Here is a 19266-nt window from a genome sequence, read left to right as displayed (position 1 = left end):
TTTGTATTTGAATGGGGCATTAACTTCGTCGATACTGTTGTCTTCGTTTTTTCATTTTTTTTTCAAAACTACTAAATGTAAATTTGAATGACTTACCCTTCACTAAAGTTTTAAGCAATTTATAAACAATTTAAGGGTGTACTACACCCCTGCTCATTTTTGTGCCTATTTTTGCATTTTTCTCAAAAATTATAGCGCATTGGTGACAAGTAAGATATGTATATTATAGGGCAAGGACTAACTACTGCACTGGAAATTTCATTTCAGCGCAGACAACAGTTGTGGAGACAGTGGAGTTACAGTCAATAATGAGGGAAACCAATATTTGATCAATAAATCAATATAACTACTTGCCTTGAGTTGCTGAATTTTCAGTGCAGTACTTGTATAGTCCTTGCCCCTATAATATACATATCTTACTTGTCACCAATGCGCTATAATTTTTGAGAAAAATGCAAAAATAGGCACAAAATTGGCCAGGGTGTAGTACCCCTCAAGTTTTTACACTTGCGCTGAATGGGACTCTTCAGCGAGGGGCCAACATAAAACAGGGATATAAATTAGTCCCTGCTCTTGGATATTCATCACCGAATCTTAATTTTCACTTTAGCACTTTGTACAAATTATGCAATAATTTTTCAAACGGAATGAACAATACTGTTAAAATAATATGATATTTGAGGTGAGAGAGGTGAGACGTAACGATGGTAACGCAAAATCGTACGTAAATAAAATTTTTTAAAGCTATACCACTCGGTCCTCCCGGGTCAGTCCTATTTGTTTCATTTTTATCTGCCGGGATTTATCATCATTGTTTACTGTTTTAAACGATGACACAATCTGTACTTTGTCCTATATGTTTATCAATAAATAAATATTAAATTTAGAAGATAATTTAACAGAATGTTGATCCACAACAAACAAATGGCATCTGACCCTATCTGACATCTCCACGTGTATATTGAAGGTATAGTATAATATTGATATAACACAATATACAGGTTGTATTAAAATAATTGTTACCCAACATTAACAGTTTCCAGTGATTATCTTATAATATAAATAAGATTGCACAGTATTTTGTGCGGGACCTGGGAGCACATTCTGACACACCAAACTGCATTCTGAATACGAGGAGGAATGTCCTTCATAGGCCTATATTTTTTAGGTGTTCGGGGTAAAAAATTTCCTATGATGGACGGCTTTTCATCCCAACTACATATCATTAGATTTATAAAGTGAACTTCGAGGACTATTAAAAGTAAATAATTTTTTTAAATAATTTACCAAAAAATTTCTACTACACGAATTAGTAAAAATTAGAAAAAAAATTCCAAAAGGGTACTAAAATGTCCTTGTGCATGCAAGAGCCAGTTACATGTGAACCCTCAACAAGGTTCCTGAAAATGAAGAATCCTTTAGAGAACCATTACAGGTTCTGCAGCCTCTTTATAGAGAACCTACTAAGTTCCTTAGACATCAAAAGTTCTCCTGAGAGCATGTGGAGGACTAATAAGAACCCTTTTGGGATTTTTTTTTTCTGGGGCGGGGGCATGCTTACAATCTCACTTGAACGGCTCTTTTCAGAGCCACCAACCTTTCAGCAGACATTGAACTGTCTGCTTGAACGGCTCTTTTCAGAGCTATCACCTTTCAGCAGACACTGGGTAGTCCACTTGAACGGCTCTTTTCAGAGCCACCAACCTTTCAGCAGACACTGGACAGTCCACTTTGAACGGGGGGGGGGCATGCTTACAACCATTACAAACTTAATTTAGAAACTTACTTCATTAAATCGGGATAGAATTGCTTGTCCCAGTTGCTATACAGTGATGTTGTCACGTACAGGCGTTGGCCGTCCAGACTGAGTTGAATCATTTGGGGACCACCTTGCACTCGCTTTTCACCCATATACAATGGTTTTGGTTGTTCTGTTAGTTCCTTGTCTTCTGACACCTTAACGGAGCCATCACAACATATGGAACCACCAAGGAATATCTGTGATATGTATGAAAGAGAAAGAACAAGAAACACATTATATGCTGTAGGATCATGTACTATTGCACATGAACAAAGGCACGTTATTCCCATACATTATATTATCTGCTATAATTTTAAGATACGGGCTCTTGCAAGTCGTGTTAACTTTTACTTCATTCAGTTCACACCACTTTTCTGTTAATTATATTTAATCGTGTCTTTGTCGCCAACACAACATGTGTGGTGCTTCAATTCGTAGTACAGTAATCAAGGGACACACCATTTGATTATCAGGGGGGGGGCATGGGAGTTTGGGTCAGGCCGAAGGCGGCCAATGTTTTCTTTTCAATTTTCACTTGGCTCATCATCATACCGACGGGCTCCCTTGTTCAAAGGAAAAGTTTAAAATGCAGCACAATGATGGATGCGTAATATGCACAAGATAAATTTGTATAGTCTATAGAAAATAAGTATTGCTTAAATAGGCTAATTATGCAAATGTTTTATATTGTAATTCTGGTGGTATTAAAAAACTAATTTATTTTTATGCATTTTTACAACATTTGGCTGCTAAAACGACCCCCATATTTTTGTTTTTTTGTGGTAGTATTAAAAAACCAATTTATTTTTACGCATTTTTACAACACTTTGGTTGCTTAAACGACCCGCTTATTTTTAGTGTTTAGTTATAAAAATTATATTTTTCACCTTTGGCATACTTCAAATGCGGGTCTAACAATGTTGATGCTCAAATTAGCAGCATGGAAAATATCGCAATTGAATAGGATAGTTGTTGAATCTCGGGTCTCATGGAAGAACAGAGGATACCTTAAAACATCACTGAATGAGTAACCCAGGCAAAAGAAGAAATAAAACAAACAAACAAGCATGACAAGAAAGTAATGTCTGCCCAATGGGAGCTTTGATGTGACTGGATAAAAGTTTAAGCATGAGTTATATCAATTCTTATTATTCATATGGAGCAATTTTGTACTGGGTCATATGGAGGCTAAACTGATGTCATTATCGCGTGATTTTATTTTTCTCACGTAGGCCCTATCATTTTGATTTTTATTATAGGCAGTTTCACATCTTAAAAATACTAATAAACTGTAGGCCTATATTACTTAAAAAGTAATCCCGAGATAATAATAAAATGCAGCACTGCAAAACTTCTGCAACAAATGAATTTTTCACTGTCATTTTTCATGACTTTTTGAATATTAAAGTCACGCATGCGACTTCTATGATTCAAGGTCAGATTAATGTATATTTATTCAACCGAACTGTCATTCAACAAGATAAAGTTAGATATACGCACAAAGCGACCAAAACCAGTCCAATCTGGATTTAACTCAAACTGCACTTTTCGTCCAAACCGGAATTGCTATTGAGCATTATCTGGTCATCATGATAATAATATAAATTATTGGTACATATAGCTGAACGAAGAGGAGCGAACTGCACTGCTACACAAAATTTGTTATTAGGGGGTACTACACCCCTGTGGTAAATTTGTGACTATTATTGTATTTTTCTCAAAAAATAATAACACACTGGTAACAAAAGTTATGTATATTATTGGGGCAAGGATTCCAATTACGGTACTACACTGAAATTTCAGTGACTCAAGACAAGCGGTTCAGTATAATGATCGGAAATGAAATAACGTACCGCTTGTCTTGGGTCACTGAAATTCCAGTGTAGTAATTGGACTCCTTGCCCCTATAATATACATAATTTTTGTTACCACTATGTTATTAGTTTATGAGAACAATGCAGAAATAGACACAAATTTATCGAGGGGTATAGTACCGCCTTACGCGCCAACAAATTGTGTGCACTATACAGAACGAATTTCTTGGTGAGCTAAGAAAGGATCATGAAACGTGTAAACATATTGGAGCTTAAATGGAAGAAATTCGCGCGAAGCGCGACTAAATTTGCTTTAAAAAAAAGCTGAAGTGGTCAAATATGAGATTAATTTCGTCAAAATCACATACACACAAGCGTTTCTCTTTTCTCTTTCGTCCAATTTCTCTTCTCTCTTTTTTTTTTTTTTGATACCCGGGGGCGAGCGCCCGTTTAAAAAGGGCTGTATACGCTGCTGCACTATTTTAATCATGCAATAAAAAAAAATTGAACCAACCTGGCCAACTAGTCTTGGTTGACGTGTGTTAGTGATGTCATACTGTCTGATGTCTCCATGAAGCCAATTACTGAAGTACATGAACCTGTCATCCATTGAGAGCAAGATATCTGTAATTAAACCTAAAAATGAAAAAAAAAATACAGATAAATTATGAAAGTGAACTCTCTATACAACATGACATCACGCTAAAAAGGAACTCGTTTACATTTCTATATTTCTATTAAAGGCCCAACAGTACGGGAAAAAGTAGACAATATACAAAGAGTCCTCTTGTTGGCGATTAAGGTATTCAAAATGTCCAAAAAGGGCAACTTGTACGCAGTGGCGGTGCCACGGGGGCATGAGGGAAAAGTGCCCTCCAGTCAGAACTCTTGCCCCGTGTTGCCCCCAGTAAAGCGTTTTGCTGCAATTTTGCGCAAAATTTGGTGATTTTGCCCCCCCTGAAATTCGCTTTTCCCCCCAATGCCCACCCCCCGAAAAAAAAAATCTGGCGCCGCCACTGCTTGTACGGGGTTGGGTCCACTTTTTTCCAAAAATCTGTGCACAAAAGCATGCACTTTTGGAAGTTATCCCAAGAATGTTTGGCAAAGTGGTACACCGTCACCACTATAATCATTCAGTCTCTTGACTTCCCTGGTCATGCTGGTCTCTTGAACCAAAGATGAACGTATATTCAGATGCCAAAGTTGTGCAAATTTATAAGTTTAGTGTTTCTCGCCTTATAATGTCTCTTTTTGGTTGGAAGAAAGAGCTTTTGTTGTTAGTTACGAACCATAAGAACTATAAGCAGTTTCTGCATATTTTCTTATAAATCTGATTATTATCTGCGTAATAAATAACGTCAAGTGGGAGAGCGTGGCGCAATGATTAGGGTACATGTATTTAGTGCATGAGGTCCTAGGTTCAATTCCCGGCGGTGGCGATTTGCTGGGGATATTGACTTGGGAAAAAAATCTGTAGATTAAATTCAGACTTCTGCTTTCCCCATGGTTCATTTAGAATTGGGTAAATGAATCATGAAAGTACTCCGTCCTTCGGAGGGGGCGTTAAGTCGTCGGTCCCGTGTCAGAGGATGATATAAGCACTTCCCAACATTCCACTATGTTACTTGCAGTTAGCATAGCTGTGTGAGCGAACATGACACCACTACTCGCCCACTGCATATAGACGTACTGCACATGCATGGTTTAATTTGAATTTGTACAGTTATATTTACATAAAAACCGCTGTGAAGATGCTGGTCGATTTCACATTTTATGTTATCTACAGAAGGTGTGAATTATCCTTTAAACACACATCACTTTTGTTCTGAAATCGACCAAGTAATAATGACACACGCACAATTCTAAAACAACATCTTTTGCACAGAGTTCAATGGGATTTGAAAAGTAAAGTGGCAGTTGGAACTCTAGTGATAACACTTTAGCAGTGCATGATGGGGCTTCCTTAAATCATCCTCTGGTCCCGTGTGCAGCCAGTTTCGAAAAGAGTACGGTGTTAACATACCCCTGACTGTTCAAACCTGTCCCGGTGTTCAAATGGACCCCAATGGAAATAAGCTTCAATAGAGGCTTTCTTGGGTTATCCATGCAGGGTTGTCAAAAATCCAAACAAATCAAATCGAAAAAAAAAAAAAAACACTCATAATTATTGCACAGCCCCGTTGGGTCATGGGTTTTATATAGCGCAGTGATTTTTATAGTATTTTGTAGTATATGCCTGTATATTTATATGTCAAAAAATCAGGTTTGAAAAAAATTGAGCGAACTCGTTAAAAAAATCGTACATTATGGCTTTAGATGTTAGTGGTAGCAAGAAAGGTCCCCTAACCCCTTGACCTATATTTGTGATTGAAAATAAAAATTGACGTTTAACCATTCATGTGAAGTTCAAATATTATTTTGGTAATTTGGTTATACCATATAGTTACTTGTAAGCGTCAATTTATCTGATGGGCTGAGGAATTTCTGGGACTACTAATCACTGTGGCCTCATCCCAATGGCATAGTTCAATAACCTCAATTAAACGATCGTAGTGCAAAAGTTGACCTCAAGTTTCAGAGTATGAGGTTTTGTACCCAAATTGTCAAAGGTCATTCAATGAATGTGCAAATGTTTTGGGATTAAAGAACTGTGCCTTGATAGATGAGCATGTTATGGATTCTAGTGTCTGGGGGGGGAGGTACCATGGGTACTAATGGGACCTATAGAACTAAAAATGAGCTAAAATTGATATTCATGGATTGTAAATACATGCTTTAATATGATTGTTTACCATTTTAAAACTAAAGTTGCAACGGGAAATGTCTTTTTAATGATTTCCAAAATCACATAAAGTCACATAATATTAACTGATTTTGCAACTGTGGAGCTTATCATAGCGCAAATATGTTCATGACCAAAGTTCACGCTGCATGATAAAAATATCACAATGTGCTGCTGCTATAGCTATGTTGCTTTGGCAGTCTACCCATGCAGTTTTCTACATCATTGGCAAAAGGTTAGAAAAGGTTGCCATAAACGCGTTTTTAATGTCGGGTTAAATAAAGTGTAGACCTATAAAAGGGCATAAAAGTAAAAAAAATTCATAACACTTAAATACATTTTTTGACAACTTACTGCATGCAAATATCCTAACATAATGTTGTTTTAGTGTTGACAAAATATTTGGCGAAAAATGTTTGTCAATAACATTTGGAAAACATTAAAAAAATATTTGTTACGAGTGTTTTCATACAAGACGTTTTAAAACGTTTTCATGACCTTTGTATAACCCAACATTTAATGTTATACGTTTTTACCTAAACTAAAACCCAAAATATAACTTTTAATAATTCCCCAGATTTATATTCAAACAGATAAGTATGGATGGTGTCAGGGTTGGGAGGGCACCCAAGCCACGGATTCCCCAGAGTGGTATCCCATCAGGATGTCCCAAACGAAGCCAAACTTTGACTTTACAAAACTTCCCTTAAAAGGGAGGGTCCACTATCAAAGAGCGCAGTGAAATAACGGTTCCCTCCTTTTGGTGGGTGGTTGGGTTTGTGGGTGTGGGGCGTCTTCGGGTGGTTATAGTTCTTACCTGGCATTTCTGGCAAGGCCCAGCCCTCTACCTTCTTTGAGTTGACGTCAATAACCTTTTCAGCTGCCCACTGACCATTCTATATAAAATAATGAAACAAGTTTACATAAGCGTTACAAAAGTGATTGATATTTTCTCTCCAGTCGACATACAAAGAAAACGCGTCATTCTTGACCATTAGGCCCTACATGATCATGGAAAAATAATCTTTCTTGAGTCGACTTCAGATATAGAATAAAATGTGATCATACTATTCCCGGGAACATAGGCTTAGGGACCAGGGGGCTTGGGGGGCTCAGTCCCTAGGTCTAATCCTAGGTGAAGTTAAAAAATTTGTGATAAAATAGAAGGAAAATGGGTCTTTGTGACCTATATTTTGGCAAAATTTTCTGACTGCATCCCCAGTGTGTCAAGTTTCAGCCCCCCCCATGTTGAAAATCTTCCTAAGCCTATGCGGGAATAATATTATCCTTTAGAACAAAGTAACTCTTAATCATTTATTGTAGTATAATTCTCTAGAATTGTTGCTCTATAGAATAAAAGCTTTCGGGATCTTCACCTCAGCACGATGGATTCTTATTTTGATAAGCCCCTATTCCCACCAGCAGCTTACACAACAATAAATACAGTACTTTAGCAACATTTTAATAATGATTAGAGTCTCTAGAATTGACCTATATCCGTGTGCATGGTGTGAATTCAAATCTACAGATATACGCCAACGCCAGCCTTTTAAATTCAGGTTCACTGCACTTACACTTCTAACTTTTTTTTAACTGGAACTCGAAGTATTCATGTCTTTTCTTCATTATTGCCACTGCACTATCAATGACTATACTCCTTCTTGTCATTTTTTTATGTCTCCTTACTTTCTCCATCGCTTTGCTTTATTTTGTTTTTATGTCTTTCATTCTTCTGTCTTCACATGCACTATCGCGATATATCGTGATTCTACCTTCCTAGCTTTATTTCTTGTCTCTCAACTTTCTTTTCCTTTGTCTGTCTTAAGTCCAGTGGCAGCGCCACGGGGGGCATGGGGGGGGGGGGGGCAAATTCCCCAGTCAGAACTCCCTCCCCGTTGTCCCCAGTAAAAACCAAAATTAGTTGATTTTTCCCCCTGAAAAAAATTACTGGCACCGCCACTGCTAAAGTCATATGTATTGCAGGCATTTTGTTCGTTCTTTCCTTGTTGCTAGAAGAATTAAAATACAAATGGTGCATTGTTTGAGGGAAACTAGTACAGGGTGTCCCCAAAAAAAGAGGCCCCTCATTGCGCCCTATTTTCCTCCTATTTCTGAAAAGTTGATCAAATATATTTTGGTATGTAAAGAAACCTTGAGTCATTAGCTTTAATAAACCAAAACAATAATATCAATCGGCTCACAACTTTTGCAGATATGCTCTTTTAAAGAAATGTACCCGTTTTTCACTCTGTCCACGGAGAAGGTTTGGCTTCTTCAAAGATTGAAAAGGAGTACACAATATCAAAAATTCCTCAATGATAACTTTATGAAATAACTTTATTTATGGAATGGGCTTTACCAGTGGGTTTATGGGCAATGGATTTTGTTAATAGTGTCATTAATTTGTGGGTAAAATGGATGCCGAATGGGACTTCTTTTGCTTTACTTGCCATTACTTATTTTTTCTTGGTTATTTATGCCCTTTTGTTTGATTATGTTTCTTACTTTCTTAACTTGTTGTTTCTTGCTTTCCTTTTTATTTACAACATAAGTCATTTCTCTATTTAGGATAAAAAGTAGACCTAAAAGGCTGTTTGGTTTGTCTTTAGTTCTTCTGAAGTGAGTTTACTGTGCTGCTCTGCCCTCTACCTGGTTGCCTCCTTGGCGAATACAGGTTTCAGCCCTGGTCCTCATTGCATCAATTGCGTTGCGTACCATCCTTGTGCGTCGGATACTTGAATTTTCCCACAAAGGATAAAAATCAAGTGGTGTGAGGTCTGGTGATCGTGCAGGTCACTCCACAGCATTAGCGATCCCAACCACTCTGTTTGCTATCCGTGGACAGTGTGAAAAACGGATACTTTTATTCAAAAGGGCATATCTTCAAAAGTTGTGAGCCGATTGAAATAATTGTTTTGGTTTATTAAAGCTAACAATTAAAGGTTTCTTTACATACCAAAATATATTTAATAAACTTTTCAGAAATAGGAGAAAAAGAGGGCGCAATGAGGGGCCTTTTTTTGTGACACCCTGTATATCATGCAGTTAGCTACGCGTGAATACAATTTTGTGTAGCTTATTTGCTGGTGTAATGACAATGATGTGAAATTTAATTATCAATTTACCGTTTCCCTGTAAAATCTGAAAATGTTGGAGCTTAGAGCACACCCGACAAAACCCTCAGTCGCCATAGGATTGTGCAAAAACCGAATTTCGAGCGGAATCATTCCTTCTGGGCCCATATCGATGGTCTGGATGAGGGTATGTTTCTCCCAGTCATACACGTTCAGACTATGTCCGTATAAACCTGAAAATGGCGAAAAATATGCATAGTTTAAAAGCCTGTGTCGATCGTTGCCCGGGTCTTTTCCTCAGCACGATGCATTCTTATGATTGATAAGCCCCCATTCCCACCAGCAGCTTACACGCCAATAAATACAGTACTTTGTCCACATTAATCGTGATCAGATAGGCTACACGAACAAATGCAAACTGGACGAATGTACATCATATCATTTGGGCACGTTTGCCTCTGCTGAAATTCAATGAAAACGGGCATTTGAGGGGGCATTGTCACACTAATAACCGCTAACATGGCTAAAAAGGCATATCAACCTCCGAGGGTGGGGTGGGGGTTCTTCCTGGTTTAAGGTGTATGGGGATGTGCCACTGTTTGGAGTACCTTTTTCCATCGATTTGGTATATCGATGGGTGGGTTTTAATTGGAGACCAATGTGCCCCAATTGGGTGCGTTTGGCAAAAGTGCCCTTAAAAGCACCAAATTTGGGTAAATGTTGGTGCTCTAAAAAATTGGTATAGGCCTACCGATGGATTGCAAAAACAGCAAAAAGTAGTATAGAGAAAGTCAGTATCCGAAAGCATAGATCATCTAAATACATTTAGATGATCTATTCCGAAAGTCTGCGTGCCACATCCCCGCAATGTTTTCCGACCCCCCCCCTCGGGCACCGTCGCCAAAACCAGGGCACATTCCCGGTCCCGTTATAACACCAAACTGGGAGGATCCCATGGCATATCCCTTCACTCTTTTGAGAAGTATCTTTGGTACACACAGATTATCTGATCCTGGTTTATATACATCACCATTGAAATCTCACCATTTTTGACATCAGCTGGATCGAATCCTTTGAGGAATGCCTTTGGTGCACCCCACTCGGTGCTGATCATCACATTATGGTAGGGTTGGTACCAGAAATCATATCCATATTGGGTATCGTGACCTTTGGCCTCCCAGTTGCCAGTGACATCGAAGGTTTTGCCATCAAGCAGAATAAAACCACCTGAAAAAATGAAATGAAACAAGCGTAATGTTAAATTGACCAAGTGGGACATATACCAAGTGAGAATGGACCAAGTAGGACATAGACCAAGTGGGACATAGACCAAGTGGGAAATGGACCAAGTGGGAAGGGACCAAGTGGGAAATGGACCAAGTGGGACATAGACCAAGTAGGAAATAGACCAAGTGGGAAGGGACCAAGTGGGAAATGGACCAAGTGGGAAATGGACCAAGTGGGAAATGGACCAAGTGGGACATAGACCAAGTGGGAAATGGACAAAGTGGGAATAGACCAAGTGGGAAATGGACCAAGTGGGACATAGACCAAGTGGGAAATGGACCAAGCGGGAAGGGACCAAGTGGGAAATGGACCAAGTGGGACATAGACCAAGTGGGAAATGGACCAAGTGGGAAGGGACCAAGTGGGAAATGGACCAAGTGGGACATAGACCAAGTAGGAAATAGACCAAGTGGGAAGGGACCTAGTGGGAAATGGACCAAGTGGGAAATGGACCAAGTGGGACATAGACCAAGTAGGAAATAGACCAAGTGGGAAGGGACCAAGTGGGAAATGGACCAAGTGGGAAATGGACCAAGTAGGAATAGACCAAGTGGGAAATGGACCAAGTGGGACATAGACCAAGTGGGAAATGGACCAAGTGGGAATAGACCAAGTGGGAAATGGACCAAGTGGGACATAGACCAAGTGGGAAATGGACCAAGTGGGAAGGGACCAAGTGGGAAATGGACCAAGTGGGAAATGGACCAAGTGGGACATAGACCAAGTAGGAAATAGACCAAGTGGGAAGGGACCAAGTGGGAAATGGACCAAGTGGGAAATGGACCAAGTGGGAATAGACCAAGTGGGAAATGGACCAAGTGGGACATACACCAAGTAGGAAATAGACCAAGTGGGAAGGGACCAAGTGGGAAATGGACCAAGTGGGAAATGGACCAAGTGGGGATGGACCAAGTGGGACCGGAAGAATTGAAGAAATACACTGTAAAAACAGTGTTTAGCGATTAAACACTTTACTCAACACAATTTTGCCACCACTTTGTAAACATGTTTGAAAGCTAAACATCATGTGTCAAATTTCTCAACATTGGTCAGTGATGGTGTTTAATTTCTAAACATCTGACATCCATATTCTAAACATATTGTTTCTAAACACATTGCCACCACTTTCTAAACACTGTTTTTACAGTGTAATTAAAGAAACCTAAAAAAACCAAAAAACAAACAAACAAAGGAAGTGGAAGGGGACGTGAAACATGTTTATTTTTTTATTTGGCCTCATCAAAATTGACACAAAAATATTAAAATTATGTGCAAAATCATAGCATATACTCAAAAATTGTCAATGCTTCTTTTTTTTAAATTTTGTGACTGCAATTGTAAGAAAACATGCAAAATTGCACGATTTTGGCCCACTAACCCCCTCAAATTGGCAAATATTAAAATTATACTTTTATTGACAGCTAGTGAGCTAGAATAACAAAAGGATTACCTATTATGTTTCATTTGGCAAAACAGTAATAAAACAAAATAGTGCTGTATATTTCTGGCATCACTGTCAGGAATAATCATGATGCGAACCCTAACCCTATAAAATGCTAAACCTATACCCATACTATAATCCTAATCTAAAATGTCGTAAAAGCCCCCAGCCCTAAACTTGAACACTTTTTGAACTGAGGACCATTCGGACTAATGGGTTGTCCCCAAACAGCCGACGATATTTTGTACATTTGCCACTTAGATTTTGTCAATAAATCATACATCTGATGTAAATACAATGACTAAGCAAAAATACCAACCCAAGAGCATTAGTAAACTACTTGCATACAATAAGGCAAACAAAAGCTGTTTAGTCATGTTAATAGTTGTTCTATCCTGCATGTCCGCACCAAATTTTGATTCCATAAAAAGAATATATATAGACCTACATACCCCTAATTTTTGAAAATTCCTAAAAAATTCTGCCCGCGCGACCGCTTTTGGGGAGGAAAACTAAACAATTTTTTTCTTGGTCTAATGATAGTCCGTGTCGACGATATTATTACGTCTCGTTTAGCATGTTTAGTTATTTTTAATTAAATAATTTTATTTATTTAAAATTGTTCAACTTGTACATTAAGATTAGACAGTCAAATAAAGACACGGACAGATGTACTAAGCCGGGGGGGGAGGGGGGCGTGCACATAATACATTTATGGTGCGTATGCTCCCCCTGAATTTTGAACAGTCAAATCAAGGGTCTTTCTTGGCTTTCTGGTTGAAAATCTAAAAAACAGAAATGTGAGGAAAGAGCAATTAGGTGTAGAGGTCTTGCCGAAATGATCAAAATCAGGGGTCTTTCGGAGCTCTATTTTGGTCAAGGACTTTCGGAGCTGCGAAATCAAAGAGGGGTTCATTTAAGGGGGAACATACCCGTTTGGTCATTTGTATTAGGTGCCCCGAGTACTATAAAGTGTCTGCGGTGTTTCATTTTTTACAGCCAGGTTCCCATTCAATCGTCGCAATTTAGGGTGACGTTATTGTTAACATTTCATGCGACGGTATTTGAGCATCGTTGTGGAACATTGAATACAAAGAAAGAAATAGTGTGTCTGGTGATATCTAATGATCTGGAATTCATGATCAAAAGGTATAGTCTTGCACTTAATTAACTACCCCATTCCGCTCTACTTCTTTAACTTGCTTACTTTGTATCGATGTCGCCTGTTTTCGTTTATATTTCACATACTAAAGCGCGAAAATTACAGGGCGAAGCGCAGGTTTCACGGCTTTTGAGCCCAGTGACCCGCATTTGTGGGTCAATGGGCACAGGAATCCTTTTATAAGCTCCGATTTAAAACACTGTTTTTTTCTGGCTAGAAAAAGAAAGATGCACATGGCAAATTATTGCTTAGGCCTGTTATTTTGTCTTCTATGTTCAAATCGATTGACCTTGATATCAGGTTCTCGACGCGACATGCAGTAGGCCTACAGTATTAAGCCTTTACTTGGCCAATAAATCAATAGAAAAAAATTAATAATGTTAAGTGTAACACCGGATGAACCCATGAAATGAACCATGGAAATATGAACTGGATCTATCTCCGGGATCTATGACGACGCATGGAAAAGTAGGCCCCTATTTTTAATATATTCTTGAATACTTGGATGAGATAGATTATGTTGCACAAACTAAATTGATTTGTGCTAGTTCCAGGTGTTACAATGTATATTGCCAATATAAACATCTCAAAAAAAGTAACTAACCCCCCATAAATAATGGCCATTATTCAAAAAAGGGCTATTGTATTGCAAATTTGTAAAATGCGTTGGAAGCAGAATTTATTTCTGCGCATTTTGGCACCTCATTTGATACGATAGCCCAGAAAACAATAAAACACCGGTCTATTTAATGTAGTGAGGTCCAGATTTGAAAATTGCACTTATATTTTTTACAATACAAAAACACTCAGATATCATAACACAGATTTCCTTCCATTACACTGAATGCAAAATCAATAGAATTTACTGCAACTTTCAAATCTTGGGCTACATTGATTTAAATGTACGCTGTGACGTCAATATTTAGTCAATTGCTACAAATGAGGTGTCAAAATGTGCAGAAATAAATTCTGCATCCAACGCAATTTACAGATTTGTAATACAATTACCCGTTTTTGAATAATGGTCATTATTTAAGGGTGGTCAGTTACTTTTTTTGAGATGTTTATATAATAATTGTAGCACCTTCTGGGACTGGCATAAATTAATTTAGTTGGCGTAACATATCTATCTCATCAAAGTATCCGTACAGCAGATGTCATGGTCCTTTTATGATATTATAATAATTATTATTAATTACTAATTATAATTATAATATAATTATAATTATAATTATAATAATTATAATTATAATAATAATAATTATTATTATAATAATTATAATTATTATATAATTATAATATTATATAATTATAATCATTATAATTAATTATAGGGTATAATATCCCAGCAAACAGAAATATGGGTTAAACATGTAAAACGTTTTAAACAATGTTATATTTGGGGTTTTGGTTTCGATAAAAATGTTTTGATAACATTAAATGTCGGGTTATACGCAGGTTGTGGAAACGTTTTAAAACGGTCTGTTTGAAAACATGCTACAACAATTTTGACAAATGTTTTCAAAATATTATTGTAAAATATTTTTTACAATCATTTTTTGCCAAATATTTTGTCAACACTCAAATAACCTTAGGCTAGAATATTTGCAATAGATTATCAACAAATGTTTTTGAATGTTATGAAAAAAGTTTTATACCATGTCCTTTATATAACCCGACCTTTAAACGTTTTCTGGCAACCTTTTGCGAATTATGTCGAAAACGTTTTGTGTTTGCTGGGACAGTCACACAGTATTATGACACCGGGATTATGACGACTTATGTTTTATTATTATCCAATGACCCGTGCATTCCGTGCAAACATAAATTGGTGCACAGACTCCACTTTCTGTGATTTAGTGTGAAGGGCAATGTAGCACCACTAAAAATTCACTATTTATTTTCTAACAATTCCTAAAATTAAAGAATATCAAGGCTGCACTTGATTTTGAGGCCCCGGGGAGGTACCGGTAAAATTTCCGAACGGCCCGCCAAAAACCGCTTGCCCCCTTCTCGACCTGCAAAAAATCGCTTGACCCCCCTGAACATGCCAAATTTTTGAGATCCCAATTTGCAAACCATAAATGGTCTAGATTATCTGCAGATCTTATTTGCAGTTTTTTTAACATGGGTATTCCATTTCAAATGCGAGTCAAACCAAACTTGTTGCCAGCTGGATGATTTGCATATTGCGTTACTTTGCGTACTGTTTTCCCAAGACTTTTTAAAGCGTTTAATTAAAAGGGGCCCCATGAATGTGTGCCAAAAATCGCTTCCCCGTCCCCATCTCGGCTTGCCAAAATTGCTTTCCCCCTTTCGGCTCGCCAAAAATTTCTTGCCCCCCCCCCCCGCCCCAATTTTACCCTCCCCAGGGCTCATAATTATTGCACAACCCCTAATACGTCATGGGCAGAGCCTCTTTTGAAAACATAATTGCATCAAATGTGTTTTATTCAATGAATGTACAAATATAGGCCTACTGGGGGTTAAAGAACTGTGCCCCTAGTGATCCTAGTGTATATCTTACCTTTGCCTTCGCCTGGTCTGGTGGCGTCACCCATAGCACTGATCATCACGTGACCATCAGCAAGGCAATGAGTTGTGTGCGGAGTGGTGAGACCAGTTTTGGATGTTACCTCCTCTGGTTCTACGGTCTTGGAGAGAGTGAGAGGTAAAACAGAAGATGTAAGTAAATTCAATATTAAATGTTGTTATCATACCAAGTAGGACAGGCTCGTAATCGGGGGGGGCGGACCCCCCCCGAATCCCCCAAAAGTCCCCTTATTTGACCCAAAAAAACGTAGCGAGCGACAAAATGACATTTCGGCAAAAAAGTCCACATTTTGGGAAAAAAGTCCACTTTTTCAAAATCCGCCACTAGTCCAAAAAGGTCCAAATTTTTTTGAAAAAAAAAGTCAACTTTTTCAAAATCAGCCCCCCCCCCCAATAAATCCTGGTTATGGGCCTGAAGTAGGAAGAGTATTGGGCTATTCCAGAAAATAGGTGCACACCCCCTATATAGAGGAGTAAATTTTCAATCAAAGAAATGTCCGGATTTACAAGTCTGCTTTCTGAAAACGACTGGAAAAGCTTGGAAATCCAATAAAATGAAGGAAAAATCATGGAAATTTTGAAAATTAGCTCTCAAATTGAGGATTTCTGATTTTGAACTATTTTTCTGCCGGATTTTTTTGCCGTTGGGTACTTTAAAAGTCTGGATTTCCAACAGTCATGACTGGACAAAAAGTCCGGATATTCGATTCCGAACTCCTCTAGGGGGTGTGCATCTATTTTCTGAAATAGCCCATTACAGAATGAACCCTTTGTTTATATAGTATGTACAGTGGCTACAGGCCGCTCGCACTCCTACACGGAGGGCTGAAGAGAAGGTGCATTTTGCCGCCCTCTTCATCAACAGCCCGAAAAGGTTGACCCAATATATTTTGGATGATTTGAAAAAGTGGAGAACAACCTATAATTATGTAGGCCTACAATTCCATTTGTTTTAAACATTTTCCCGTTTTTTTCTTTAATAATTCTTTTTTGCCGCCCTTCTTCTTCTGTCACCCCTTTCTTTTTGCCACCGAGGGACGCGCACCCCAAAGCCCCTCTCCCCCAATATACGCGCATTTTGTATTGTTAGACTCCGATAAAAGGACCGTAACGACACCCCATGCATCTTAAGACAAGTAGGGGCCTAGTTGCTTACAAGTCGACAGTCCTAACGGTCATTAGCCCGAAAACCCAATAAGGGTCGTTATAACCCCAATCCTTACTTTAATTTAACTCTCTTCACGCGCGCGGGTGTCGACTGCAGACGACATGTTTCAAAATTTTTTTAAAAATTCAAAAATTTCAGAAATGTAAATTTTCATGACCATATTTGGAATCAGCTTGAAAAATACATTAAAATGAGTACAAACAAGCCTAGTATTGGTTCAGTAGTTCTTATTGAGAAAATATTTCAAAACTTTAACTTTTTCCGTTGAAGCGCATGGCTAGCACGCAGAGCATTAACCCTAACCTTTACCCTAACCATAACCATAACGAAGGTAAAGTCAAGAAGGGTGTGATATTGATGTTCACCCCACCAACGACAGGAAAGTGTCAATTATAGGAATGGTCTATACCCTACCTTAAAGAGTCTTGGTTTGCGTGGTTCGGTACCAACATCTACAATATAGATCCTCGAGGAATATAAACACGGCAAAATAAGACGGTCTCGGCATTTGGAGGCGTCTCCATAGCAACTGCTGCATGTATTCCATCCTGAGTGATGTACCTCATCATCAATGTATCTCATTGGAAGGCGATGGATCACCTGCAATAACCAAACAACGGATTTTTTTTTTATCACAATGTGTTCAAAGACCCCATTTTAAATCCTTATTATAACATTTGCTGAGGAGGACGCCCTCAAAAATTTTTTACACCGTATGTACCTTAGTAAACTAACATTACCCTGCAAAAAATCAAGACTTGAGGTGCTGTAGTTTTGTCAAAATCCGAGATTTTGAATAAAGCGTCTTAAGGGATCTAAAATGAGCGTTTATTGCGTTTCGACAGTATTTTTTGTGGGACATGAGAGCACCTCAGACCTATCAAATTGCATTCTGAATACGAAGCATGTCTTTCTGATATCAAATAATTTTCATTTTTTGAAAATCACAATATAATACAAATTTTATGACAAATTATAAAAATTTGATATTTTTCAAATTTTGATATATAACAGTCCTCGAAGTAAATTATATAAATCTAATGATATGTTCTTAAAGTGTATGTAGCAGGGAGGAAAAGCCGATGGTCAATTGAAAATTTTGACCTTTCATATTGAAGATATGGATTTTTTCCCAAAAAGACCTAATTTTTTTTTGGTGTTTTGGGAAAAAAAATCCATATCTTCAATACGAAAGGTCACAATTTTCAATTGATCGTCGGCATTTCATCCCACCTACATACACGTTAAGTATAAATCATCAGATTTTTAAAGTTTACTTCGAGTACTGTTAAATATCAAAAATATCAATTTTTAATGATATGCCATAAAATGTGTATTAAATTGCGAATTTCAAAAAAACACAATTATTTGATATCAGAATGACATTCTTCGTATTCAGAATGCAATTCGATATGTCTGATGTGCTCTAATGTCCCAAAATAAATACTGTCCAAACGTTCATACCCCAGCCCTTAATAAGACGGTCTAAATTATTACGATGGAAATATTAGTCGAACGCGTACACGATGTGCATAAACAGTAGGCCTACGTACATGGCGTACGGGCAGTCGTGACATATCAAAAGAACCGACACGACTTAAATTCAAATGAGTGGCTCGCATAAATAGCAATTTCCTTTGTATTGCCTCGTCTCTTTGGGCCCAAATTAAAAGAGGACATATCTGACAGTGAAAACTAACATTTTATACCAAATATATATACATATATATATTATACCTATGGAAATGTTATAATATGGCTTTAATGCGCTGTAGCCTGTCACTCAATGGCTCCCTTTAAAAAAATCTTCCCTTATAAATGATTTAAGAGTCCTGGATGATGCAAAGTGGGTGTTCCAAAATCAAAATGCCTGCTTTCAAGGGACCGACCATTCCCGTTTAAAGGGATTTTTTTTATTTACCACACTTCCATGTACTAAAGTATTTCAGGCATGTGGTTTATTAACCATGTAAAACGCACTGCTTAACACAAATAACGAGATTTATGACATTATATACCTAATGAACTGAAAACTCTTGAACTTGAACAAGTTAATTCAATTTTGTGCGACCATGCACTACTTTTTGCAAGGTGAGCTTGGGTACAGATAGACTTCTCCGTAGTCCACTTGCCAATTGTGGACTACTCTGGCTATTACATTTAAACTTAAAACTCTGATTTAAT

General features: G+C 37.8%; 1 protein-coding gene across 2 annotated transcripts in view; it reads right to left on the bottom strand.

The window, feature by feature from the left end:
• LOC140142862 (methanethiol oxidase-like) overlaps nucleotides 1-19266 on the bottom strand; it is a 72426-nt gene that overhangs the window by 38186 nt on the left and 14974 nt on the right. For both annotated transcript variants that reach the window (XM_072164883.1, XM_072164884.1), the window contains exons 3-9: nucleotides 17497-17682; nucleotides 15889-16015; nucleotides 10516-10698; nucleotides 9523-9704; nucleotides 7215-7293; nucleotides 4130-4251; nucleotides 1787-1998 (exon numbers count right to left, since the gene is read on the bottom strand). In XM_072164883.1, coding sequence (XP_072020984.1) covers nucleotides 1787-1998; nucleotides 4130-4251; nucleotides 7215-7293; nucleotides 9523-9704; nucleotides 10516-10698; nucleotides 15889-16015; nucleotides 17497-17682 — 1091 coding nt within the window. The remainder of the gene's footprint in view (nucleotides 1-1786; nucleotides 1999-4129; nucleotides 4252-7214; nucleotides 7294-9522; nucleotides 9705-10515; nucleotides 10699-15888; nucleotides 16016-17496; nucleotides 17683-19266) is intronic.

This window comes from Amphiura filiformis, chromosome 20 (assembly GCF_039555335.1).
Source record: "Amphiura filiformis chromosome 20, Afil_fr2py, whole genome shotgun sequence".
NCBI classification, from domain to species: Eukaryota; Metazoa; Echinodermata; class Ophiuroidea; order Amphilepidida; family Amphiuridae; genus Amphiura; species Amphiura filiformis.
Note: the sequence above shows the minus strand (reverse complement) of the source record. Positions and strands in the feature narration are given on the sequence as shown.